General features: G+C 37.6%; 1 protein-coding gene across 7 annotated transcripts in view; it reads left to right on the plus strand.

Annotated features, from left to right (window-relative positions):
• EPM2A (EPM2A glucan phosphatase, laforin) overlaps nt 1-25,162 on the plus strand; it is a 269,849-nt gene that overhangs the window by 85,786 nt on the left and 158,901 nt on the right. For 6 of the 7 annotated variants that reach the window (XM_028494355.1, XM_055087451.1, XM_024122710.3 and 3 more), the window contains exon 2: nt 20,529-20,703. In XM_028494355.1, coding sequence (XP_028350156.1) covers nt 20,642-20,703 — 62 coding nt within the window. In that variant the 5' untranslated portion in view covers nt 20,529-20,641. Of the gene's footprint in view, nt 1-17,156; nt 17,440-20,528; nt 20,704-25,162 lie in introns of those variants that run through there. The other variant, XM_028494353.2, reaches the window with a different exon arrangement.

Consider the following 25,162-nt stretch of genomic DNA (forward strand, 5'->3'; position numbering starts at 1 on the left):
TCTCAACCACTGCGCCACCAGGGAAGCCCCTGTATTTAATTTTTGATAGTTTGATTAATATGTGTCTTGGCATGTTTCTCTTTGGATTTATCCTGTATGGGACTCTCTGTGCTTCCTGGACTTGATCAACTATTTCCTTTCCTATATTAAGGAAGTTTCCTACTATAATCTCTTCAAATATTTTCTCAGTCCCTTTCTTTTTCTGTTCTTATTCTGGGACCCCTGTATTTGAATGTTGGTGTGTTTAATGTTGTCCCAGAGGTCTCTAAGGCTGTCCTCAATTCTTTTCATTCTTTTTTCTTTATTCTGTTCTGCAGTAGTTATTTCCACTATTTTATCTTCCAGGTCACTTATCTGTTCTTCTGCCTCAGTTATTCTGCTATTGATTCCTTCTGGAGAATTTTAAATTTCATTTATTGTTTTTTTTTTTTTGGTATGCGGGCCTCTCACTGCTGTGGCCTCTCCTGTTACGTGCAGGCTTAGCGGCCATGGCCCACGGGCCCAGCCTCTCCGCGGCATGTGGGATCTTCCCGGACTGGGGCACGAACCCATGTCCCCTGCATCGGCAGGCGGACTCTCAACCGCTGCGCCACCAGGGAAGCCCTCATTTATTGTTTTGTTCATCATTGTTTGTTTGCTCTTTAGTTCTTCTTTATCCTTTTAAACGTTTTTTTGTATTTTCTCCATTCTATTTCCAAGATTTTGGATCATCTTTATTATCATTACTTTGAATTCTTTTTCAGGTAGACTGCGTATTTCCTCTTCATTTGTTTGGTCTGATGGGTTTTTACCTTGCTCTGTCATCTGCTGTGTGTTTCTCTGTCTTCTCATTTTGCTTCACTTACTGTGTTTGCGGTCTCCTCTTTGCAGGCTGCAGATTTGCAGTTCCCGTTGTTTTTGGTGTCTGCCCCCGGTGGCTAAGGTTGTTTCAGTGGTTTGTGTAGGCTTCCTGGTTGGGGGGACTGGTGCCTGTGTTCTGGTGGATGAGGCTGGATCTTGTCTTTCTGGTGGGCAGGACTGTGTCCAGTTGTGTTTTGGGGTGCCTGTGACCTTATTATGATTTTAGGCAGCCTCTCTGCTAATGGGTGGGGTTGTGTTCCTGTTTTGCTAGTTGTTTGGTATAGCGTGTCTAGCACTCTAGCTTGCTGGTTGTTGACTGGAGCTGGGTCTTAGTGTTGAGATGGAGATGTCTGGGAGATTTTTTGCCATTTGATATTACGTGGAGCCTGGAGGTCTCTGGTTGACCAGTGTCCTGTACTCGGCTTTCCCACCTCAGAGACACAGGCCTGACACCCAGCTGGAGCACCAAGACCCTGTCAGCCACATGGTCTGAAGAAAAGGGAGAAAAAAAGAAAGAAAGGAAGAAAAAAATAAAATAATATAAAATAAAGTTATTAAAATAAATATTAAAAATAAAAAAATTAAAAAGTAATAAAAAAGAAAAAAGAAAGAAAGGAAGAAGAGAGCAACCAAACCAAAAACAAATCCACCAATTATAACAAGTGCTAAAAACTGTACTAAAAGAAGAAGAAAAAAAAACGGACAGACAGTACCCTAGGACAAATGAAATGGTAAAAGCAAAGTTGTACAGACAAAATCACACAAAGAAGCATACACATACACACTCTCAAAGAGAGAAGAAGGTAAAAAATATATATATCGTTGCTCCCAAAGTCCACCCCCTTGATTTTGGGATGATTCATTGTCTATTCAGGTTTTCCAGAGATGCAGGGTGCATCAAGTTGATTGGGGAGATTTAATCCGCGGATCCTGAGGCTGCTGGGAGAGATTTCCCTTTCTCTTCTTTGTTCGCACAGCTACTGGGGTTCAGCTTTGTATTTGGCCCCGCCTCTGCGTGTAGGTCACCTGAGGGCCTCTGTTCTTCGCTCAGACAGGACGGGGTTAAAGGAGCAGCTGATTGGGGGGCTCTGGCTCACTCAGGCTGGGGGGAGGGAGGGGTACGGATGCGCGGCCAGCCTGCGGCGGAGAGGCCAGTGTGACGTTGCACCAGCCTGAGGCGTGCCGTGCGTTCTCCCTGGGAAGTTGTCCCTGGATCACGGGACCCTGGCAGTGGCGGGCTGCACAGGCTCCTGGGAGGGGAGGTGTGGAGAGTGACCTGTGCTCGCACACAGGCTTCTTGGTGGCTGCAGCAGCAGCCTTAGCGTCTCGTGCCCGTCTCTGGGGTCCACGCTGGTAGCCACGGCTCGCGCCCGTCTCTGGAGCTCGTTTAGGCGGCGCTCTGAATCCCCTCTCCTCGTGCACCCCGAAACAATGGTCTCTTGCCTCTTCAGCAGGTCCAGACTTTTTCCCGGACCCCCTCCCGGCTAGCCGTGGCGCACTAACCCCCTTCAGGCTGTGTTCACGCAGCCAACCCCAGTCCTCTCCCTGGGATCCGACTGAAGCCCGAGCCTCAGCTCCCAGCCCCCGCCCACCCCGGCGAGTGAGCAGACAAGTCTCTCGGGCTGGTGAGTGCTGGTCGGCACCGATCCTCTGTGCGGGAACCTCTCAGCTTTGCCCTCTGGACCTCTGTTGCTGCGCTCTCCTCCGTGGCTCTGTAGCTCCCCTCCACCCCCACCCCATCTCCGCCTGCTAAGGGGCTTCCTAGTGTGTGGAAACTTTTCCTCCTTCACAGCTCCCTCCCGCTCATGCAGGTCCTGTCCCTATTCTTTTGTTTCCGTTTTCACAGCTCCCTCCCGCTCATGCAGGTCCTGTCCCTATTCTTTTGTCTCTGTTTTTTCTTTTTTCTTTCGCCCTCCCCAGGTATGAGGGGGAGTTTTTTGTGTTTTGGGAAGTCTGAGGTCTTCTGCCAGCGTTCAGTAGGTGTTCTGTAGTTGTTCCACATGTAGGTGTATTTCTGATGTATTTGTGGGGAGGAAGGTGATCTGCACGTCTTACTCCTCCGCCATCTTGAAGGCGTCTTCTCTAATCCCTTTTCTGCATTCCAAGCTTATATAGTGTATTGTCTACAAGACTTTTTCATCTGGATGTCCTGCAAGTAGTTTAAACTGAATGTATTCAAACCTCAGCTTATAATCAACCTTTGCAAAGCTTGTTTTTCTTTGTTCCCAGTTTAAAGACAATATAGCTTAGTCACTCAAGTATATGGAAACATATGTACTTCTTAGCATGGGCTGCCTGCATCATGAGCCCCTGGGGCATTTTCTAGGCCACATCCTTAAGGATCCTGATTTAATAATTCCGGAATTGTCCAGGGAATAAGAATTTGACAATTTCCCCAGGTGCTTTTGATAAGCAAGTGGCTTGGGAAGTCACTGAAAGTGCTTCTGGAGTTGAAATATTTCAATCTGTACCCCATCCCTTTTTATGTTCATCTTCCTGCCTCTTGCCAAAGTTTGGTTCCTTTGCATTTCAGTGGCCTTCTACAGATCTAATTCCTTTGCATCCCTTCTCTATTCATTCCTTCCTCCATGCTGCTATTTTCCTAAAGCATAGACTGGATAATATTCCATGTGTGATTAAAAATTCTTTGGTCATTTCTTATTACCTATAAAATAAGTCTAAACTTCTTATTATGACCTTTCAGGTTCCTTATAATCTGGCAATTGTTTATTTAAAAAAATTACTTTTGCCTGTACTTTTCCTGCCACTTCCTAAGAAAGTCTAAGTTTCAGCCACCTAGACTCTTATTTTTCCCCAGTAGTTTATGCAATTCTTTATTAGTGCTGTACCCTTTTCTTGGATTTCTGTCAAAACCATGGCAGTCTTAGATCTGCAACAAACCATGCCACATTATTCCATTGGCTTTGGTGGAATAATATGAAAACCAGTTAGAGGTAACCTCCTGAAATAATTTATATTTATTATATAATTCTTAAGTACAACAAATGATTGTATAATGTAAAATTATTGAATCTATCTAAAAAAATCTTATGACTAATGCACAACACTCACACATGCATATATATACTTCTTGGGGTTAGAGATATAGGGGATGAGTTTCTTACTCTCTAAGGGGTGTCTGTCACAGTCCATTGGTGGCATTTGTAGGTAAGGTTGCTTTCTTTTTCTCTGGCAGCTGTCTAGTTTATCAGTGTTGGTTAGCTTCAGTATGAAGGTTTTCATTTTAGAGCTTCTGGTCAGAGACTTAACTGTCCAGCATTGGCAGAGGGAAGGGCCAATATGCATCCCTCCTGCTGGAGCAAGTGTTTTTGAGCTACGAAAATAGCATGCAGTTTAGTGAACTCATATATTTTGGTCATATATGTGATTAGGGCAACTGCTGGCTCTGTTTCCCCCACTTAACTGGTTGTGGGTTTTACATACATGTAAGTTAAGCATCCATTTGAGCTGACACTAGGTATAATTTGCATACATCTGGCTCTGATACCCCACCCACTTGGCTATAGTTTTGTGTTTATGTAAATTAAGTGACCCTTGCCATGTTGCTTCTGATGAGATCATGGTATCCTTCACTGAACATAGGCAGCTTCTGTGAGTTTGTACTGATAAAGTGCTATGTCCAGAACTAAGACTAAGAGTTGTAATTCATACTTACAAATATTCTAAATCCCTTTTCTCTGCCTACTTGTTTAATACATACTCATTTATATCTCACATATCTGAAGCATCAATAGTCCAAGTCCTCTAAGCTTCTGTGATAACCCTTTCTTTCGATATTTAAGTAAAATTGCTTGAATTCCCATCCCATATATTGAGGGATCTGACCTCTTTCCCTGTGATACCCAGCACCACCTTTTCTCAGCATATTTGGAAAAGTTGGGGGTGTGTAGATGATTATCGTTTACCAATATCCACACCCTCTGCCTGTGGGAGGATTATTCTTCTTTGCCCTGTTGAAAAGTATACTTTTGTCACGTGGCTTGCTTTGGTCAGTAAAGTGTAAGACGAAATGATGTGTGTCATTTCCTGTTGTTTTGCCTCACTTTTTTCTCTCTGACAAGAGATTACTATTGATGTTCTAAAAATGATTGCCCTGTCTGATGGTCCCAATATGAAGATATTGGCAATGTGAAGAAGAGCCCTTACTTAGTCAATCTACAGTGAGCTCTAGCATGGGAGAGAAGTGCTTTTCTATGCCACTGATAACTTAGAGTTGTTTGTTATCACAGTGTGTCCTAGGATCTAAAACAATGCTGGGCATTTGGCAGGTGTTCATTAAGTACTTGATGGATGAATGAACTTGAACAAGGCAATTTCCCAGTGTCTCGAACTAGTACACTCATACTCTCTGTCTTCCCATCTTTGATGTGGTCCTGGACTAGTGAGTCTGTAGCACAGGATAGAAATGCACCATTGTCTTTAAAGCAACACTTTTTGTAAAAGATCTTTGAGGAAAAAACCTCATTATTTTCAGATTAAAACAGACATTCATATGATATGGAAGAGAACACAGATTCCACAGGAATTTTAAAAGGAAAAAATACAAGAATTTTTATGACAGTAAGGTTCTGCTGTAATCTATATTCCTATAGATTATATATGCCAGTCTATGTATTAGAAATGTTTGAGAAACCCTGATAATCTCTGAGTCTCACTTTCCTCCTCTATGAAATACAGGGTTTGGACAAAGGTAGAGATGTCAGAGTCTCTTTAGGAGGAGCTGTGTGGTGTAAGCAGCAGTGGACTGAGAGCCAGCAGCTTTGGGCTCCAGCGCTTGCTTTGCTGCTGGTTACGCATAGGACTCAGTCGTCATGTCATCTGCTAGAATCTCAGACTTAGGAAAAAATGTACTCACATGTCTGCTATCTGTCCCACTGGATTTTTTTTTGAGGAATAATATATTTGAAAGTACTTTGAAAATTATTAAGCTCTATTATTCCAATTGAAAAGTGATATGAAATTCTTGGCAATCTTTTCAAATTTGAAGTTTTTATTTATATTTTAAGTCCACTGGGTGGCAGTATTTCACTTGTACTCTACTATAATTTTATAGTTTGTATTAATCTCGAAGAAAAGAATTTAATCACCATCTCATTTTCTCCCAACCTTATGTTTCCCCTTTCCCATCCTGTGCACTCCCTATCTCCCAAAACAATTCTGAGAAACTGTTACCATCTGTTTAAAAGTGATTTAATGACATATATGTGAGGACAATCACTAAGACTTAGCAATTTACCCAGAACTTTTGCATCTTTTGGGAAGAAGTGTTAGATAGCCTAATTTTGCTCAGATGTAGGTAAATTAGTTTGATGTAGGTAGTTAAAATCAGTAAAATCACCTACAAATATCTTGCCATTGGCTTTTTTTGTGAATGCTTTAACAATTTTTTTCAATAAACTCATGTAGATGTTTTTGACTGATAATACCACCGATGCTTATTTTATCCTGTGTATCCTAAGATGATAAAGTTGTTATGCTGAATCCTTTGAAGTCTATGACATGTTTGTGAAACATGTTGTCATGGTTCCATATCAGTTTACTTTGCGTCAGGATTTCTTAGAAAATTAATTCTACAAGATGAGCTAAATAGGAAAAGTATACTTGTAAAGCTTGATAAGTTATTCCTTGCTGACTTCTGTGGATATTAAGGCTTCCATATAAGTGATGGTCTAGGTCTACTAGAGCAGTCTTTCCCTGTAGCATGAAAAAAATATAAAGATTCTTTAGCAATATAATGGATTGCTAGTTTTTAGTTGTAAGGAGACCATCAGTACAGTTTTAAACTGCCATAATCACTGCATTCTGTACAAGAGAAAGTAGCTGCTTTGAAAATTAGGCTGTTGAAAAGTTGCTTATAAAATGGTGTGGATAGAGAAATCTTATTTTTAAATGGCTGACACTTGATAGAAAATTTTAATAGTTTGGTGCCAAATAAATTGTTGCTGTCTTCACGGAGGAAAAAAATGTTAAAAAGATAGATGTCTAAACATGAATTGATATGTTAATGAAAATTTCATTTCTTTCTCTTATGGTCATAGTTAAGAATCACATTTCCTCTCTTCTAATATACAGGATAGTGATAAGCTGTTTGCACTGTGTGCATGAACATTTAAAAAATTTTTTTGTGGAAGATGATCCATAGCTTTTTACTGCTTATCGAAAGGATTTATGACCCACAGTAGTTAAAAAAAAAAAAAAAACCTCTGGTATTTCATCATCATTACATATTTTAAAGTAGGTTTAAAAATTGTTTTAGAAGTTTTACCTCATCAAATATCAATCCTCATTTGTACAAAGGGAAAAAATGGAGGAGCAGTGTATCTTAGTTAAGGATTTTAGAAAAACCTCTCAATTTCTTTGTCTACAAATTAGGAAGCGACTGGCTGACTAATAGATTAGTTAGGTGGATTCATTGCAAGTTGAACAACTGAATCTAAAGTGCTCTGATTAATAAACCAGTAGGACCATGAGGGTGAATGCAGCTGGCATTTCACAAGTCACTTTATTCTAGGTCCTTTCCTGCTAAATCTTTTTATTAGTAATTTAGGAAGCATGCTTATCAATCTTGCTGATGAGAGAAAACTGGGAGAGAGAGTTGCTATTTCATTTGAGAGCAGCAGTCTTGAGAAATATTAAGTCCCAAAGTAGGAATAAACCAGTGAGAAGAAATTAATAAAAGTTAAGTCTTATATTTGCATTAGTAAGTTATTTTATAAAAATAGAGAAGTAGAGAATTTGCTTTGAGAACAATTCAAAGTGAAAAGATTTGGGAGTTTCAATTGGTTTTGATTTTAGGGAGAAGTTAGCATGGTTTGGAAAGAGATTGATCAGAATTTATAAACTAGGTGAGTTGCTGGAAAAAAATGGGTGATCTTATCTTTGGAACATGTAGGTCTGGACAGAGCTGTTAAAACAATTTGAACTTATTTTAGGGGTATACCTGTTTTGCAAATCAGTAAACAGTTTTGCAAACAGACTAGCAGTGGAAGAGTTGTAAGAGAAGACTAGTCAAGGGTTCTTACTGAGCTGTTATTGAACACCAACTGTGGTAGGTCCTGTGTTAAATCTTTAAAAGGATCCTCTGACTGACTTTCCTCACAACAACTCTATGAGATAGTGCTACAGTCCCCTTTTCACAAACAGGAAAACAGAGGCACAGATTGCTTAAATGATTTTCTTAATACTACTTACAAACAGTAAATGGTATAACATGGGATGGAGTCTGAGTCTGGACCTTGAGTCCATGCACTTAACTGCTATAATATACTGCCGTCCAGGGAAAGAGTATTATGCAGCCAACAGAGGAGACTTTCAACAGAATGGCCACCATCATTACATGCTGCAGGCAGGTAAAGAAAGGTGAAAAATGAATCTGACATTAGATGACTTCATTTAAAGTTTTTTCTTCCAGTGGGGTGAGGAGGGCAGATGCCATATTGTAGGCCCCTGAAGACTGAATAGGGAAATGAGGGTATTTGTTGGGGACCAGCCTAGTTAGAAGAAAAATCAGGTTATCAGAGATGGCGGTGGTGCAGAGACTAAAGGAAAACTTGAAGAGGAGGGATGTGGAGAGATTTAAGTCTAGGAGTAGAAGGGAGGAGAGTCTGTGTGATAGCAAAGAGGTTATACAGGACAGACACAGTCAAGAACTAGAGAGCCTGTAGTCTCTCTCTCTCTTTTTTCTTTTTTTTGGGGGGAGTGAGGGGGGCATGTGTGGGCAATGTTTAATGTTTTTAAACCTTAAAATGCTTTTAGCTTTCCTGTTGATTTATTTAAAAATAGTTTACAATTAAAAATTTAATGCATTGGGTACTATTGAATTAAATCAGGTAGAGACAAGTATTACCTAAAGAAATGTGGTTTATCTTCCAAAATGATTGGCTGGAGAAAGATGATGTGTTCCAAACCACTACCATCACCATCAGTGGCCTAATTAGCATTTGTTATCCCCAACTTTCCCAGAATAGCAGAAATCCTGATTTGTTTTGGTAGCAGTGGGATGAAACATTATTACTTTAATCAGTTATGGTACTCTTATTCATCTTGGCTAACAATTGGTCTAAGGATGACCGTGTTGCCTAGTTCTAGCTAATGAGATGTGAGAAGTCTTTTGGGTGAGGCTCCCAGGAAAGCTTTCAGTTTCTCATGAAAAGGAACAAGGGCGCTTCACTCTTCTTCACGGCTAGTGGAGTGTCAGACATTATGTCTAGAGGTCACCCTTTGAACATGGGTTGACAAGCATGACAACAAAGTCAGTGTGTGAAGGATGGCAAAGCAGACATTTAGAAGGCACTTGGTGTTTCACCAGTACTGGACTGCCTGGCTTTGCACCTCTTGTTACATGAGAGATATATGTGTATTTGTTGAAGTCACCGTTAGTCAGTTTTTCTGTTGCTTGTAGTCAGATGTAGGACTCAGAGAAGCAAAATTCTTTATCAACCCTTTCTTATACATGTGTAGTTTATGGCTTTGGTAAATTTTAAGATAATCTACCTAACTGACACTTTTATTTTTACAGCCTATATGTCTCATTAAAAAGGTTTTAATCTGGCTTATCAATTTCAGAAACAATTTAGTCTTCAAAACTGTTTGACCACTTTATTCAATTAGCTGTTCATTTCTAGTTTCTTTTCAGTAACTAGAGCAGTGCCTCTATGATGTTTACATCAGCTGTATCTCTATACTATCAAAAAAATATTTTTGCCATGGAAGAAACCAAAGCATGAAGCAGAGATGGTTTTCACATCAGATCTAGATCAGCTCAAGGGAATGTCTCATTAAACCATTTAGCCCACATTCTAGAAAATCATAATTGAAGAGAGATTTCATGCCAAAGCATTTACTTACTATGAAACTCCTAAAATGCCTGTCTGCTGGGTGAGCTGGGTTAGGATGGGGTTAAATGTAAAATAATCCTCAATGTTCTTCAGAGTTCCTGGGATGAATATGATTATTTTATGTTCTTTGCATCCAAATGTTGGACACTTGAGATATGGCTACTAGGGAAGGTATTGCCTTCTGCCTCAGCATTATTTGACTTAAAGTACACAAAGATAGGTGACATGAGAACTTTTGTCGTGGGCTTCACAGTATGTCAAATGAAGTAGTGAAATTTGGTTAGAGGAATTTGCTTCATATAGTGAGTCTAATATTAATATAGATGCTTTATTTTTATAGTGTGACTTGGATTTGTGTTCAGACAATGAAACACAATGAAATTTCTGGTCAATTCTGAGAGTGCTATGGAGAGAAAAATTGACCTGACAATTTAACAACAGAAGTCTAGACACTATTATAAAAATTGTTTAAATGACAGTAGGAAAATCAACATTAAAAATTATTAGAGAAATCAAATAAAAATACATTAAACACATGAATAAACATCTCTGCATGTGACTATAGAAAGTAAATGCAGTATGTAGAAATATATCCAATTATGCAGAGATGGAGCATTTTAATATTCCAATCTTGTTTAATCCCTTGAGTCATGGCATTATTAGCTACCAAAAGATTTGATCACTTCAAATCAGGTGGTCAAATCTTTTGGCTTCTCTCTAGATTATCATCACATTGAATGAATTATTAATAATTCAGTCTTGGTGCTTTGAGTAAGCCTATTAAGAACAATCTAAGTTTCAGATTTTCTCTAAAAATTATATAAAAAGGAGAGCTCTGTTATTGTATTTGATTTTAAATACAAGCATAATTGCCTGGTAATGACATTTTGGGGATGTTTTTAAGGAGAATCTTCAATCTCTGAGATGCTTCCCATTTTAAGATGTGTGTATCCTCATGAATCACTAATTAATGTAAATCGTCTGCAATAAAAAAAGTCTGACTTCCTAAATAATGGTTAGAAAAGTGGTAATTCTGTTTTTTGCTTTTCCAAGTCATGAAATCCAGTTGTTTTACAGTGCTTGCTTTAGAATTTGGTAAGTAATATGAACCCCCTATGAGTCCATATTATGTTGTCACTTTACCCCCTGAAGTAAACATTTGTTCTTGTTATCTATTTTCTTCTTCGAATCATACTCATTCATACATTGTTGTGCTCTTTGTTACGTATCTAAAGCATACTCTGTTGTCATCACAGCTTGAGACCCATCCCCTTTATCACAAAACTTTTCTCAGTAGATGTAGCTCATACTGATACTCTATTTTCAGTCTTCTATATCCATGTACACACTGCAAATCTATCATAGTTTCCTTTCCTAGTGAGCCAATTACTCCTTAAAATAAATCTCAACATAGCATTCCAGTCCTCATACATTGAAAAATGTCATTGGAGATGCAGCTTATTTGCAGTCCTTGAACAGTCTGCTCATGTATCAGTGTCTTGCATAGTTTTTTTTTTTTTTTTTTTTTTTTTTTGTGGTACGCGTGCCTCTCACTGTTGTGGCCTCTCCTGTTGCGGAGCACAGGCTCCGGACGCACAGGCTCAGCGGCCATGGCACGGGCCCAGCCACTCCGTGGCATGTGGGATCTTCCCGGACTGGGGCACGAACCTGTGTCCCCTGCGTCAGCAGGCGGATTCTCAACCACTGTGCCACCAGGGAAGCCTTCTTGCATAGTTTTAAAATTATTTTCACCGTTTAGTTTAGTTTTGTTTCATTCACTAATTGCTTTGTGTAACCTTTGTCTAATGAACAATAGTCAATTCATTGTGACAATCATGTTTTAAATTTCATTTGTCTACCTCAGTTTACCACAGGACTGGATATACAACGAGCTCTCAATAATACTTGGGTATTAACTGGATTAAATTCTAGAATATTTCACATATATGAGTGCATTAGTCTGTTCAGACTGCTATAACAAAATACCATAGACTGGGTGCCTTAAATGACAGAAATTAATTTTCTCACAGTTCTGAAAGTTAGAAGTTCCAGGTCAGGGGGCCAGCAGATTTGGTTTCCGGTGAGGACTCTTTTCCTGGCTTGCAGATGGCTGCCTTCTCACTGTGTCTTTTCCTCTTTGCCTGTATGGAGAGAAAGATCTCTGGTTTCTCTTCCCCTTCTTATAAGGACACCAGTCCTATTGGTTTAGGGCCCCACCCTTATGATGTCATTTAACTTGAATTCCCTCCCTAACAGCCCTATATCCAGGTACAGGCACATTGGGGATTAGAGCTTCAACACATAAATTTGGGGGGTACATAATTTAGTTCATAACAATGAGATATTAAATTATTAGTAAATCTTTAAGAAAAGAACTATTGAATTTTGCTTTTCCCATAACCATTTTTAAATATTATTTCTTTAACCTAGCTTTATCTAAGCCTCCACTTCACCTATATCTTCTTATAATCATGGAAATTTTCCCTTCTAATGTTTTCTGCTCTGTATGGCTTGGCAGGTGTTAAGTTTTTCTTTAAAATTCTTAGCTGGAACTGATCAAGCCTCTTTGGGGAGTTTTACCTAAAAGATCCCCTCTGGAGGCTTGGTAGAGAGTGAACCCAAGGCTCAGCTTTATTAATCACTCCTGCTGTTCCTGTTTTCCACACACCTCAAGCTCACCTTTGAGAGAACCAACACATCACACCTGCCTACTAAACAACTGTCTCAAGGACTTTTGTCGTCTCATAGAATTTGAAGAATATGTGAATCGTTTTAAGTCTGATTATTAATGAGAGCAAGTGAGGCCAGACCTATTATGTACAAAGGTTGGAGACCCCTCACTTGTGGTTCTATCAAGTAATTGTCTAAATTTTGACTGAAAGGGTTAGACAGTGTACAGATTTACAGAAAGGATGATGCTTATGTATCACTATTCAACTTACTATTTGCCATAAAAATAACAATCACCAATAATAATCAGTTTTTTACCTTGAAAGACAGTCACACACACATATACATGTTTGCATGCATACACGCACGCGCGCACACACACACACACACACACACACACGCACACCCCTGAGTCAGATGTTTGATTCATTACCATAATCATCCTGTCACATTTGATGTTTTCCTTTCTGGTCTTCCAAACTCTAGTCTCCTTAACAATAATATTTTCTTATCTATTGTAGAAAAACCTTATTATCTCTAAATCTAGTTCCTATTTTCATCATTGCTAAGTGTGTCTTTGTAGTCATTATAATTATTTTAAACCAAAATTCTTGGAGCTCTTTCCTGAATTTGTTGGATTGTTTTGTATTGGATTTTTCCTAGGAGTTATTTTAGCTTTAACTGTTGGCATGGCACTCGACTATATACACCTCCTATTATTTTAATGCAATATTATTTTACAGAAACTGGGCTTTTGTCTACATACCTACCTGAGTTAGTACAGAACTTTTTTCATGCCCACAGGTAGTCATTGATTTCCTAATTTTCATTAGCCAAATTTCATTTTTTTTACCGTTAGCATGAAGTGTTGTCTACTTAACTCTTTGCCTTTAAGGTTTTTGCATTCCTAAAATCAAATGAGATAAAAATCTTGTAAATCAAAATGTTCTTCCTAAATCTTGTATTATTTATTATTTTCTTATTAGCTTTCCTTGTTTTCTTTCTTAAAATTTTATGTTGTTGTGTGTGTACAGATTCTGAAAGCTTGTAAAGACTGTATAATTACATAAGTTAGATTTTAACTGTGGTCTTCCTCCTTATGATATCTATATATCTAAATATCTATACATCTATATATCTGTGTATATCTATCTAAGTCCCTGTTCCTATAGACTGGGGAGGATGGAACCCTCTCTAAGATGCCTGTGTAGGAGGGAAGGTTTAAATCCTCCTGTGAGGATTTACATTTGCTTTCCTGCTTCTGCTCTGCTTAGCAGATAAAGCTTCTTATTGCCCTGTTATACATCATCAACACAGGCAAGAAATTGAGTTTTTAAGTAAATTTTCATTAATGGACTATCCTCTCTGTCTCTCCATGCAAGAAGTTTGTGTGTGAATGCAGTAGGTTGTATTGAAGGTTGGGTGGGAGGAGTAGAGAGGAATATTCTAGAAAGGCAAACAACTTCAAATTAAGTATTAAAATGCTTGCCTTTACCTGCTCTCTGGTGGTCTCATGCCCAATGTGTTTGATTACTTCACTTTATGTAGTTTGCCAGCTGCATCTTTTTTCTATCTTCTCTTTCTCCATCTCACCTTTCCTTCTCCTTTTCAGTCTTCACACCCTTTTTCCCCATCTTCTCCTTTGTTGATCGCACCTGTGTCCTCTATTCTATCATGCAGTTTACCTGTCTCCCGTTCCTGCTCCCAAACTCAGCTATTTTCTACCGTTGCATACTGCAGTTTACCAAAGTGCTCAAGCGGAACAGGATCCACTCTCTCAAAGAGGCAGTTGGTTGAACAAAAAGATTTTTTGCATTTTAGTTTGTTTTGCTTTTGCCATTGGAACAGAAAATCAAAATAACAAAGTTGGTAATGATTATACCATATTTGTACAACTTTATGCACCAATAGTTTCTGAAGTAGTAAGTAACAGATGGGGCATGAGAGAGATCTGATTTGGGTGAATTACTAGCTAAAATTAGAGATTAATGTGTTAAGTTGGCAGTTGATGTTCGTGTGCTGGAAATAAAAACTGCAAGGTAATTAAACTCCAAAGAGGATAGATTCAAATAAAATAACATATGCAAAATAATTAGAATTTTAATTTTAAGTAGACTACACTATCCAATAGATTTTGCTTGTCCAATATAATTTCAAGCCTTCTGAGTTTATAAAAAATAAAGTCATTTTAACTTGAACTTTCAAACTTATAGAACTATTTAAAATAATGTGTTTGTCCAGATTTTTAAATTTTTGAGGTTTCTTACTTCTCTGGCTTTAACTGGAGTGCCAGAAAGCAGGCCTCTTACTCCTTCACATTTATTTGCTTTATTTTAACTTACCTAACTGCTTCAGTGAACAAATAATATTATGGCCAAATCTGCTCTAAGGAAATAGGTGTTTATTGTTAATTAAACCAACCCTTTTCTACTTTTCTGCCAATAACACATGTTAGTTTATCCTGCCTTAGTGAGTTGTTTGTATGTTTATTTATTTTAAATTAATGCTAATGAATGGCTGGCAATGGGCGGCTCCTATGGAACAGATAATTCACCTCCTACAGGCTCCCTCCCCGCCCCCATCCCCCCTCTAAAGAAGGCACAAAGTTACTTCTTTAACCTCATTACAACACAGCCAACTGACTCCTTTATGAGGTAGAAGAGACCTGGAAAAGCCAACTGAACTTCTAGGCGTAAATGATCACTGTGGTAGTAAACAATATGTTATGTATTGTACTCTTAGGCCAGTCCTATGGAAAAGAAAGTGAGTTGGAAACTTAAAAATTCTCCAGTCTATTTGGAAAAAACAGACAAACCAGGATTTATTTATTTTTTAATTAAACTTTTTATTTTGAAGTAATTGTATATTCACATGCAATTGTAAGAAATAATACAGAAAGATCCTGTGTATCTTTTACCAGTTCCCTCAATGGTAACATTTTCATCACCACAGGGATCTCCCATGTTCCTGTTTTGTAGCCTCACCTGATTTCTTCCTTCCCCAACCTCTAACCCCGGGCAACCACTAAACTGTTCTCCATCTCTATAATTTTTTTTTTTAATTTCAAGAATGTTATATAAATGGCATTATACAGTATGTGGAATTGGCATTTTTTTCACTCAGCATAAGTTTTTGGAGATTCACCTAGGTTATTGCATTATCAATAGGCCATTCCTTTTTCTGGCTAAATTATGGTATCCGATGTACCACAATTTGTTAAATCATTCAATCACTGAAAGACATCTTAACACTTTTTCTGTGTTTTGTTTTTTGTTTTGTAGATTCCACATTTAAGTGAGATCATATAGTACTTGTCTTTCTCTGTCTTATTTATTTCATTTAGCATAATGCCTTCAAGGTCCACCCATGTTGGACTGATACTTTTGCCACCATATAGTTTCCCTCCCTATCTCTGATTTTCTTTGCTCTGAGGTTCTACTTTACATGATAATAATATAACCATTTCTGCTTTCTTTTAATTAATGTTTGCATGGTACATTTTTTTCTGTACTTTTACTTTCCACTTACCTATATAATTTGAAGTGAGTTTCTTCTGGGCAGCAAATAGCTGGTTCACTAAAAAAAAAAAATCTATTCTGACAATCTCTGTATTTTAATGTGTATTTAGACAGTTTACATTTAATGACATTATTGGTATGTTAGGACTTAAGTTTGCTATTTTATTTTTTGTTTCTGACGTTTGTTTTTTTTCTCTCTGTTTCCTTTCTCTGCCTTCTTATGGCAATATGGTTCATACTTAAACATTTTTTAGAATTCTGTTTTGATTTACCTACGTTATACAAACATAACTTGTCATAGTTAACTGGTTTCATCATTTTGCCAGTTTAAGTGAATTGGAGGAATCTTATTTCTCTCTTTATTTCTTTGCCCTTCTCCATATAACTGCCTTAAATATTTCCACTACATCCATGTAGGGCCACATCAGAGAGCATTGTAATTTTTATTAGAAACTCAAGAGGAGAAAGAAAGTCTATTGTATTTACCCATATATTTTCTTACCGTGTTCTTCTTTCCTGATGTTCAACAATTTCCTTTCTGTTTATAGAGATCTTCTGTTTAGCCATTTTTTTGAGAAGCCTCCTGACATTAGAATGTTTGTTTTCCTAAATTGTTATTTTTCTCTGGCTACTTTCAAGATTTTTCTTTGCGTTTAGTTTTCAGAAATTTAATTATGATGTGTTGTGGCATGGATTTCTTTTTGTTTACCCTGTTTGGAGTTTGTGCAACTTCTTGAACCTGTAGATTTATGCTTATTGGAAAATTTGGGAAGTTTTGAGACATTATTTTTCTCAAATATTTTTCCACCATTCCCTCTTTCTCATCTCTTTTTAGGACTCCAATTACTGGAATGTTACATCTTTTGTTGTAGTCTCACAGGTCCCTAAGTCTCTGTTCTTTTTTTTTTTTTAATCTGTTTTCTCTCTGTTGCTTAGATTGGGTAATTTCTGTCGTTCTATCTTGCAGCTTGCTAATTCTTTCCTTTGTCCCCTCCATTCTGCTCTTGAGCCTGTCCCCTGAAGTTATTATTTCAATTGTTAATACTGATATTTTTCAGTTCTAAAATTCCATTTAGTTCTTATTTCCATCTTCTATTTCTTTGCTGAGACTTTGTGATTTTTCAGTTGTTTCAAATGTGTTCAATGGATTGTTGAAGCTTAAAATCTTTGTCAGATAGTTCTAACATCTCTGTCATCTTGATGTTAGCATCTTCTGAGCTTTTCTTTTTTCATTCAGTTTGAGATCATTGTGATTCTTGATATAATGAGTTACTTTGTATTGAAACCTAGACATTCTGAGTATTATATAATGAGACTGTGCATCTTATCAAACCTCTTTTGGTTTAACTGGATTCCTCTGACGCTGCTCCAGCAGGAGAATGGAGGTACCACCTCATTACCCAGGTTCCTCACCCGATCTGCATTGAGAGCTGAAGGGATTGGACTCCTTATGACTACTGAATGGGGTGGGAGTTCCTGCTCTCCCCTACACCTGCACTGATACCTCCCTGGCTGAGAGAGATAGATGTGTCTTGTTACTTCTCCTAAAACATGTATGTGTAAAAATGAATAATTGAGAAAACTAATTCTAGGAATGAAGAATTCTTAGGAAGTCAATGTTACATACATAATTTTTCTTGAACAGTGTAATTTATGTATATTTGAGCTCCTCGATAATTAAATTTATTTAAGTTACAACATTTAAATTGTTGTAAGTCTCTTATACTGAACAGTAGGAGCCATAGATATTATTCTTTTTTTTTTGTGGTACATGGGCCTCTCACTGTTGTGGCCTCTCCCGTTGCGGAGCACAGGCTCCGGATGCGCAGGCTCAGCGGCCACGGCTCACGGGCCTAGCTGCTCCGCGGCATGTGGGATCTTCCCAGACCGGGGCACGAACCCGTGTCCCCTGCATCGGCAGGCAGACTCTCAACCACTGTGCCACTAGGGAAGCCCGATATTATTCTTTTATTACTAAAAAGTAATACCTTCCCTTTGTAGCAAATCCAATGGATTCAAAATAGTTTAAAGTAGTCCTTCCATCCCAATTACGTTCTTCAGATGTAACTACTGTTAACAGTCAGACATGCATCCATCAAGTTTTTAGTCTATGTTTACAGTTTCAATCATGCTCCCCCATCTCATTTACTCACTTCTAGTTTTCCTCTCCAGCTTCTCTTTCTGTGCCTCCTTTGTAAGCTCATCCCTCTGTCCAGCTTTTAAATGTTGAGATGCTTTTAAACTTGGTTCTAGAAGCCTTTTCTTCTCAATCAATATTGTTTTTCGGGGCTGCCCTGGTGGCGGAGAGGTTAAGAATCCGCCTGCCAACACAGGGGACATGGGTTTGAGCCCTGGTCCGGGAAGATCCCACATGCCACGGAGCAACTAAGCCTGTGTGCCACAACTACTGAGCCTGTGCTCTAGAGCCTGTGAGACACAACTACTGAAGCCCGCGTGCCTAGAGCCCGTGCTCCGCAACAAGCGAAGCCAACGCAGTGAGAAGCCCATGCACCGCAACAAAGAGTAGCCCCCGCCTGCCGCAACTAGAGAAAAGCCCTTGCGCAGCAATGAAGACCCAACACAGCCAAAAATAAATAAATAAATAAATAAAAATAAAAATAAAAGAATGTATAAAGTATTGTTTTTCTTTGTAACTCACCTATATCCTTGTCTCAATTACCATCTATACTTAGATGACTCATAAACTTATTTTTCTAGCTTAGGTCTCTGGTCTGAGTGTCAAATCAATAACTCTAACTCTACTTGACATCTCCTTTTGTATCTAAATAGCACTTCAAGCCCCAAATGCCAAAACCAGACTGATGATCTTTCCTTCCAACTCTTCCAGATTTCACATCTCAGTGACTGGTACCCCTATATATTGAGTTGTATTTGCCAGAAGCCTAGGAGTCATTATTGGTTCCCTTTTTTCTTCACCTCCCATATCGAATTAATCACCAAGTCCTGTGGCTTTTCCCTACTGAATCTTCCCACTCCTTTCCATTTCTACATCCAGGCTTTTACCATCTCTTTCCTGGGTTAATGCAGTATTTTCCTAAATGGACTTTCTATTTCTAATCTCATTGTGCTTGAATTAATATTTTACTCTATAACCAGAGAGATATTTTCAAAAAATGTGGCCATGTCACCTGTCTGCTTAAAATATTTTAATGTTTCATTGCTCTTATGGGAAATACCTAAATCTTTAACATGACTTAGTATAATGCCTGCCATATAGTCAACATTCAATAAATATTTGTGGAAAATGTATAGATGAACTTATGTAGTTTACAGTATTGCTATTAAAATAGGATTGCCACACACATGTATGCATCTATGTATCTTTCTTTAATCTATATTTCTGTTGGATATACTTCTAGAAGTGAAATTGCTAGTATAGTTTGATTTTCATCTATTAAATATCAAGGTTAATAGGGCAGTTACAAGGTGTAGTGCCTTGTAGCCATCAAGAGAAAAAGAGGAGTCTGAGCTAGGAAGATCAATGATGATTTATTAAAGGAGCCATCCTGTACCTTCTATCTGATGGAAGGGAGTTACATTCTAAAGAAATGCCCAATGACTTAAGGATTTTTAAAAATAGATTTTATACCAAATAACCTTAGGTAAAATGTTTTGTAAGATAGAGCAAGGAACAAATGAGTCGAATTTTCATATTCATAATAAATGTGACTTTTCCTGTTTTATTTTGCTTACATGTTTTTCTTATAAATGACAATATATGGAAATTAGGTAGTTTAAGGAAAAGAATTATTTGAAATGGGGTGGTCACATAAGAAGGGCTAATAAAAATAATGTATGAATTACAATTTTCATAGAAATAAAAGGTCTGTTTACTAGTGTAGTTGATACTGGGCAGAATTGTGATGTAGGCAAGTAGTGTTTTCAGAGACATGTTCTTCTGTCTCTGCCTCATTTGCTCCACTCACTGGAAAGAGGATGTGTGTCTTGGTGCTTGTGAAGTAGGCGGAAAACAGCATGAAGGTGTCAGGTGCCTGAAAGTTGGGGTCTAGGGGTATCAGTTTACTGATAGCTCTGGACTTATTAGTTCTGTGACCCTGGACAAGCTAGTTAATCTCTGTGATACTTAGTTTTCCCATTTGATGATAATACTAACCACTGATTTACATGCAAACTGGATTGCATGTGATATTTGTTTTATTATTTATTAATGTATTTGCTTTTAAAAATTTATTGCTTGAGCTGATACTGAAACACTTTATTACTGATTTTAGTCATAAATTTGCATACCGGGAAGATAAAAGTATGCAGCGCAGGGACATTAATGGCTTTAAAAACCCTTTTCAGCAGCGTATCAGGCTGCAAAATGACTCACAACAGGCTCTTAAGGCACTGAAAGGTCCCAAGAAATTCTGAGTTAATATGCTTTTGGAAATATCCATGTATTCAACGGGAGCATAGGACTCTATGAAATTCATAAGTAACTCTACAAGTTTTTACTGATTTTCCTCTTACTCTAGTCTAATTTTTTATACTGAAATGTGTAGATTATGCAGCTTTGTATTTATTTTCATCTTACTATTAATTTTGCATCAGCAACTCTGTGGCTGTTTAAGCAAAACATTGATGTAATTGCTTTGTTTGTCATTTCTTCTTATTCTAGGCAATGGGCCTCACCACGACCGTTGCTGTATTTATAATGAAAACAACTTGGTGGATGGTGTTTATTGTCTCCCAATAGGACACTGGATCGAGGCCACTGGGCACACCAGTGAGATGAAGCACACAACAGACTTCTATTTTAATATTGCAGGCCACCAAGCCATGCATTATTCAAGGTAAAAATAGTGCCATGTTTATAAGCATAGAAGTAGGACAAGGGTAGCATTAGGACAATGGAAGTATTCACTGTGTGTAAAACTGCAGTATCTCCCTTTGAAGGGTTATATAGGCCTGCAGTGCTTTGAGGAGGTAAGTTACAGTGAATTACTGTGTGAGATTTTCTGGTTCTAGATGTGAAGGATCCTTTTTATCGAATTATTTTATTAAGTATACACCCTGGCATCTACATATTTTGACCAGACAGTAGTTTACCAATCTTTGTACTTGGATAGTGGATTAAAAATAAAAACCAGACTAAAATATCATAAATCAGCATTTGTATCTTTTATGCTCCATACCAGCTGTGAAACAAAAATTGCTGTCTCTTTATAAAATATTATTCAAATAAACGTGTGAAAATCTAGACACAAAACTAGATAGGATGTGATCATCTGCTCTATTATTGGGAGGGCCAAAAAGTGCCTTTGTTTTTTTAAGTAAAAATAAAAGAAACATTTTTCATTTTCACCAAGAACTTTATTGAACAACGTATTCACCCTTTTGTTCCACTACCTTCTGCCATTTTTCAGGCAACTTCATAATTCCATCTTCCCAAAACTTTTTATCTTTTTGAGCAAAGAACTGTTCCAGGTGCCTTTTACAGTCTTCCAGGGAATTGAAATTTTTTCCATTAAGAGAATTTTGTAAAGACCAAACTAAATGGAAATCCGAAGGTGTAATGTCTGGTGAATACGGTGGAGGAATCAGAACTTCCCAGCCAAGCTGTAACAGTTTTTTGCCTGGTCATCAAAGAAACACGCGGTCTTGCATTATCCTGATGGAAGATTACGCATTTTCTGTTGACTAATTCTGGACACTTTTCGTCAAGTGCCGCTTTCAGTTGGTCTAATTGGGAGCAGTACTTGTTGGAATTAATCGTTTGGTTTTCTGGAAGGAGCTCATAATAGAGGACTCCCTTCCAATCCCACCATATATACAACATCACCTACTTTGGATGAAGACCGGCCTTTGGTATAGTTGGTGGTGGTTCATTTCGCTTGCCCCACGATCTCTTCCGTTCCACATTCTTGTACAGTATCCACTTTTCATCGCCCGTCACAATTTGTTTTAAAAACGGAAGGTTTTCATTATGTTTCAGCAGAGAATTGCATGAGGAAATATGGTCAAGAAGGTTTTTTTCGCTTAACTTTAATATGTGGAACCCAAACGTCAAAGCGATTCACATAACCAAGCTGGTGCAAATGATTTTCAACGCTTGATTTGGATATTTTGAGTATGTTGGCTATCTGCCGCGTGGTATAGCGTTGATTGTTCTCAATTATTGTTTCAATTTGATCGCTATCAACTTCAGCTGGTCTGCCCGACCGTGGAACATTGTCCAGTGAGAAATCTCCAGCACGAAACTTCGCAAACCACTTTTGACACATTCAGTCAGTCACAGCACTTTCTCCATACACTGCACAAATCTTTTTGTGCATTTCAGTTGCGTTTTTCCCCTTCTTGAAATAGTAAAGCATAATATGCCGAAAATATTGCTTTTTCTTCCATCTTCAATACTAAAATGGCTACACAAAAATTCACCAATTTTGATGTCTTTTTTTAAAATTCATGCAGCTATGACAGCTGTTACATACAATCTAACAAAATTGTTTCGAATGAAGTTAAAGACAACTAAGCACTACTAGGGCCATCTTACGGAAAAAAACGAAGGAACCTTTTGACCCACCCAGTATCTATTAATAGATTTATTTTTATTTGTCTATTTAATTATTATACCAACAATGTGTGCCATAATACAAATTCAAACACCAAAGAGGATGCTAAATGAAAAGTAAGGTTCAATATACTTTCCTTCATTCCCACTCACCAGAAGTGATTATTTTTAACCATTTTATGGTTAGTTTTTCTGAAGCTTAAATCCAAGTCTTAAATAATATGCATATACTTTATTTGTTAATATGTCAATTTAAAAATAGCTTTTGATTCCCCTCTGACATGAGAGAAATTTAGCTCACTTATCTTCTCTCGCCACTTACAATCCCTACCAAGCTCATGAAAAAAATTCTTTTGTTATTTAGCTTCATAAAAATTCTATTTCTTGACTCGTACATTTTTGACAGTGCCCCTTGATTTCCTACTGTGTAAGATAAGAGATTTACTTCCCCTATATTTTCCTCCACATCTACTTCCACCCATTAACTCCTGTTTTTCATTACTTTTACATTTCCAAGGGTTATAGAACTTAGATTTAATTTAGCAAATATAAATGAGTCTTTCATACTCAAGGTGTACGTGTGCATGTTTAATGAATCTAGTAGATCTACAAGCTTTATTAAGAGGAGAAGTCTGCCGCTCCCCCTGCCTCCACACCTCCTCTCATTTGGTCTGTCCACAGGCAACCGCTTTCACATCTTTAAGCTGATTATTCGCTAATTACTTTCAGGTAAATGATAAATAATATGATTATATTACTGCTTCTTGATTTTAGTTTTTGGTATTATTTATTGATTTTACACCTGAAAAATGAAAATGTAGCTCTTTTTTCTTCCCCTTCCGGCACAAACCTCAGTGACATCCTTCTATTGTTCAATCCTCCCAGTATAGTTATGCCATCATTCTGATGAGATTGGTATGCCACGTGTTTATTTGTATGCCTGTGTAAATTCCGTTTAACACCCCCTAACTGTTCACACATGTCTAAGTCTTCTTTGAAGAATGTATAGATTTCTGGTTTGCTGCTGAGTAGTTGAAGCCTTTATGGCTCCTACATTCAGTCCAACACTACAGAAATATTTGGAAATATACATACGTTATAGTCATTTTACAGTTAATCCCTAATAAGTATGTAAATACTTATTATAAAATGATATTTTACATTGCTCATATTCATAATCAAATTTTGACAGGAGATCTCTTCTGGACTAAATAGAGAATAATCACAACATTCTGTGTGCAACAGGACCTAATTACATTGTCCTGCTTCTGTAGTTCACAATCAAGAAATTACTGGCCAAAGGAGGAATCTAATTTCAGTTGTTATTTGCATCTGATTGAATGATTTGAGATTTTTCTAAACAGTAAAACCAAGATTATAATTGTTCATCCTACTAGGAAAGGAAAACAGCATAATCTTCCTTCTTATTGAGTTCTTCTGATTGGGCAATGATTTTTATTGAGTATTAACTGAATGTGTGAGATTTCCTTGAAGAGTTCCTTTTCCCTAAACAAATAATGCTGTTCATATTTTATGAGGTCAGCTTAATTGATGGATGTCCCCTTTTTCTTATGATTAAAATACATATTTTTATATAAAACATTTAAATATATTAAAATAGATTATATATTTTATATTATGTATAGTTACATTGGGATGATTTATTTTCAGTAGCATATAAAAAAATTAGTGATAGATATTAGCATCCTAATGGTCATATGAACTAATTGTAAACATACCCCTTAATTCTTGTTTCTTAGAAGTTATTTAAAACGTATTTGCTAAAGTTTATGGAGAAGTCAGTTTTTTGCTGATAGTGCTGTTGTGGGTTCAGTACAATTATAAAGGAAGCAGCTGGATTCTTTGCTGCCTTTATATTATCAACAGCATTGTTATTTAAATTATGATTGAAATGTCTCGGTCAGGCCAATGAGAGAGAAGCTTGATTAAAGGAGAGAACTTGCTTGTCAGATCTCAGATTGTGTCTATAGGAATGGTAGTAAGAAAAAGGGAATATTCTATCATATAAGTTAAGCAATTTGGATTCCTAAGTCATTATGTGGGGAAAACTTGGCAATTTTACTATAAAAATATGAATTTTTACTACAAAAGAGAGCAGAGAAACAAGGAAATTTAGGATAGGGGAAGGTAATTTATAAGGTGGGTGCTGTTAAAAAATGTTTGGACGTCAATGACAATGATCTCATAGAGTGGAGAAAAATTAATGATTAAGAGGAGAAAGGGGAGAGTCATGGGGCAAAATCTTTTGTAAACAAGAGTGATCTGAATGCAGGAGAACAAAGAGTTCATCCATGGTCCTTGAGGAAGCAGAGAATGGGCATGGGTGCAGGTATGTCAGTGAAGTAGTGAGGGCACGTGGAAGTTCAGTTTCTGATTTCTTCTGTTTTTTTTTTTTTTTTTTTCACCATCTTTATTGGAGTATAATTGCTCTACAATGGTGTGTTGGTTTCTGCTTTATAAGAAAGTGAATCAGCCATACGTATACATATATCCCCATATCTCCTCCCTTTTGCATCTCCCTCCCACCCTCCCTATCCCACCCCTCTAGGTGGTCACAAAACACCGAGCTGATCTCCCTGTGCTACGTGGCTGCTTCCCACTAGCTATCGATTTTACATTTGGCAGTGTATATATGTCCATACCACTCTCACTTCGTCCCAGCTTACCCTTCCCCCTCCCCGTGTCCTCAAGTCCATTCTCTACGTCTGCGTCTTTCTGAT

The sequence above is a fragment of the Physeter macrocephalus genome, chromosome 10 (genome assembly GCF_002837175.3).
Source record: "Physeter macrocephalus isolate SW-GA chromosome 10, ASM283717v5, whole genome shotgun sequence".
Taxonomy (NCBI): Eukaryota; Metazoa; Chordata; class Mammalia; order Artiodactyla; family Physeteridae; genus Physeter; species Physeter macrocephalus.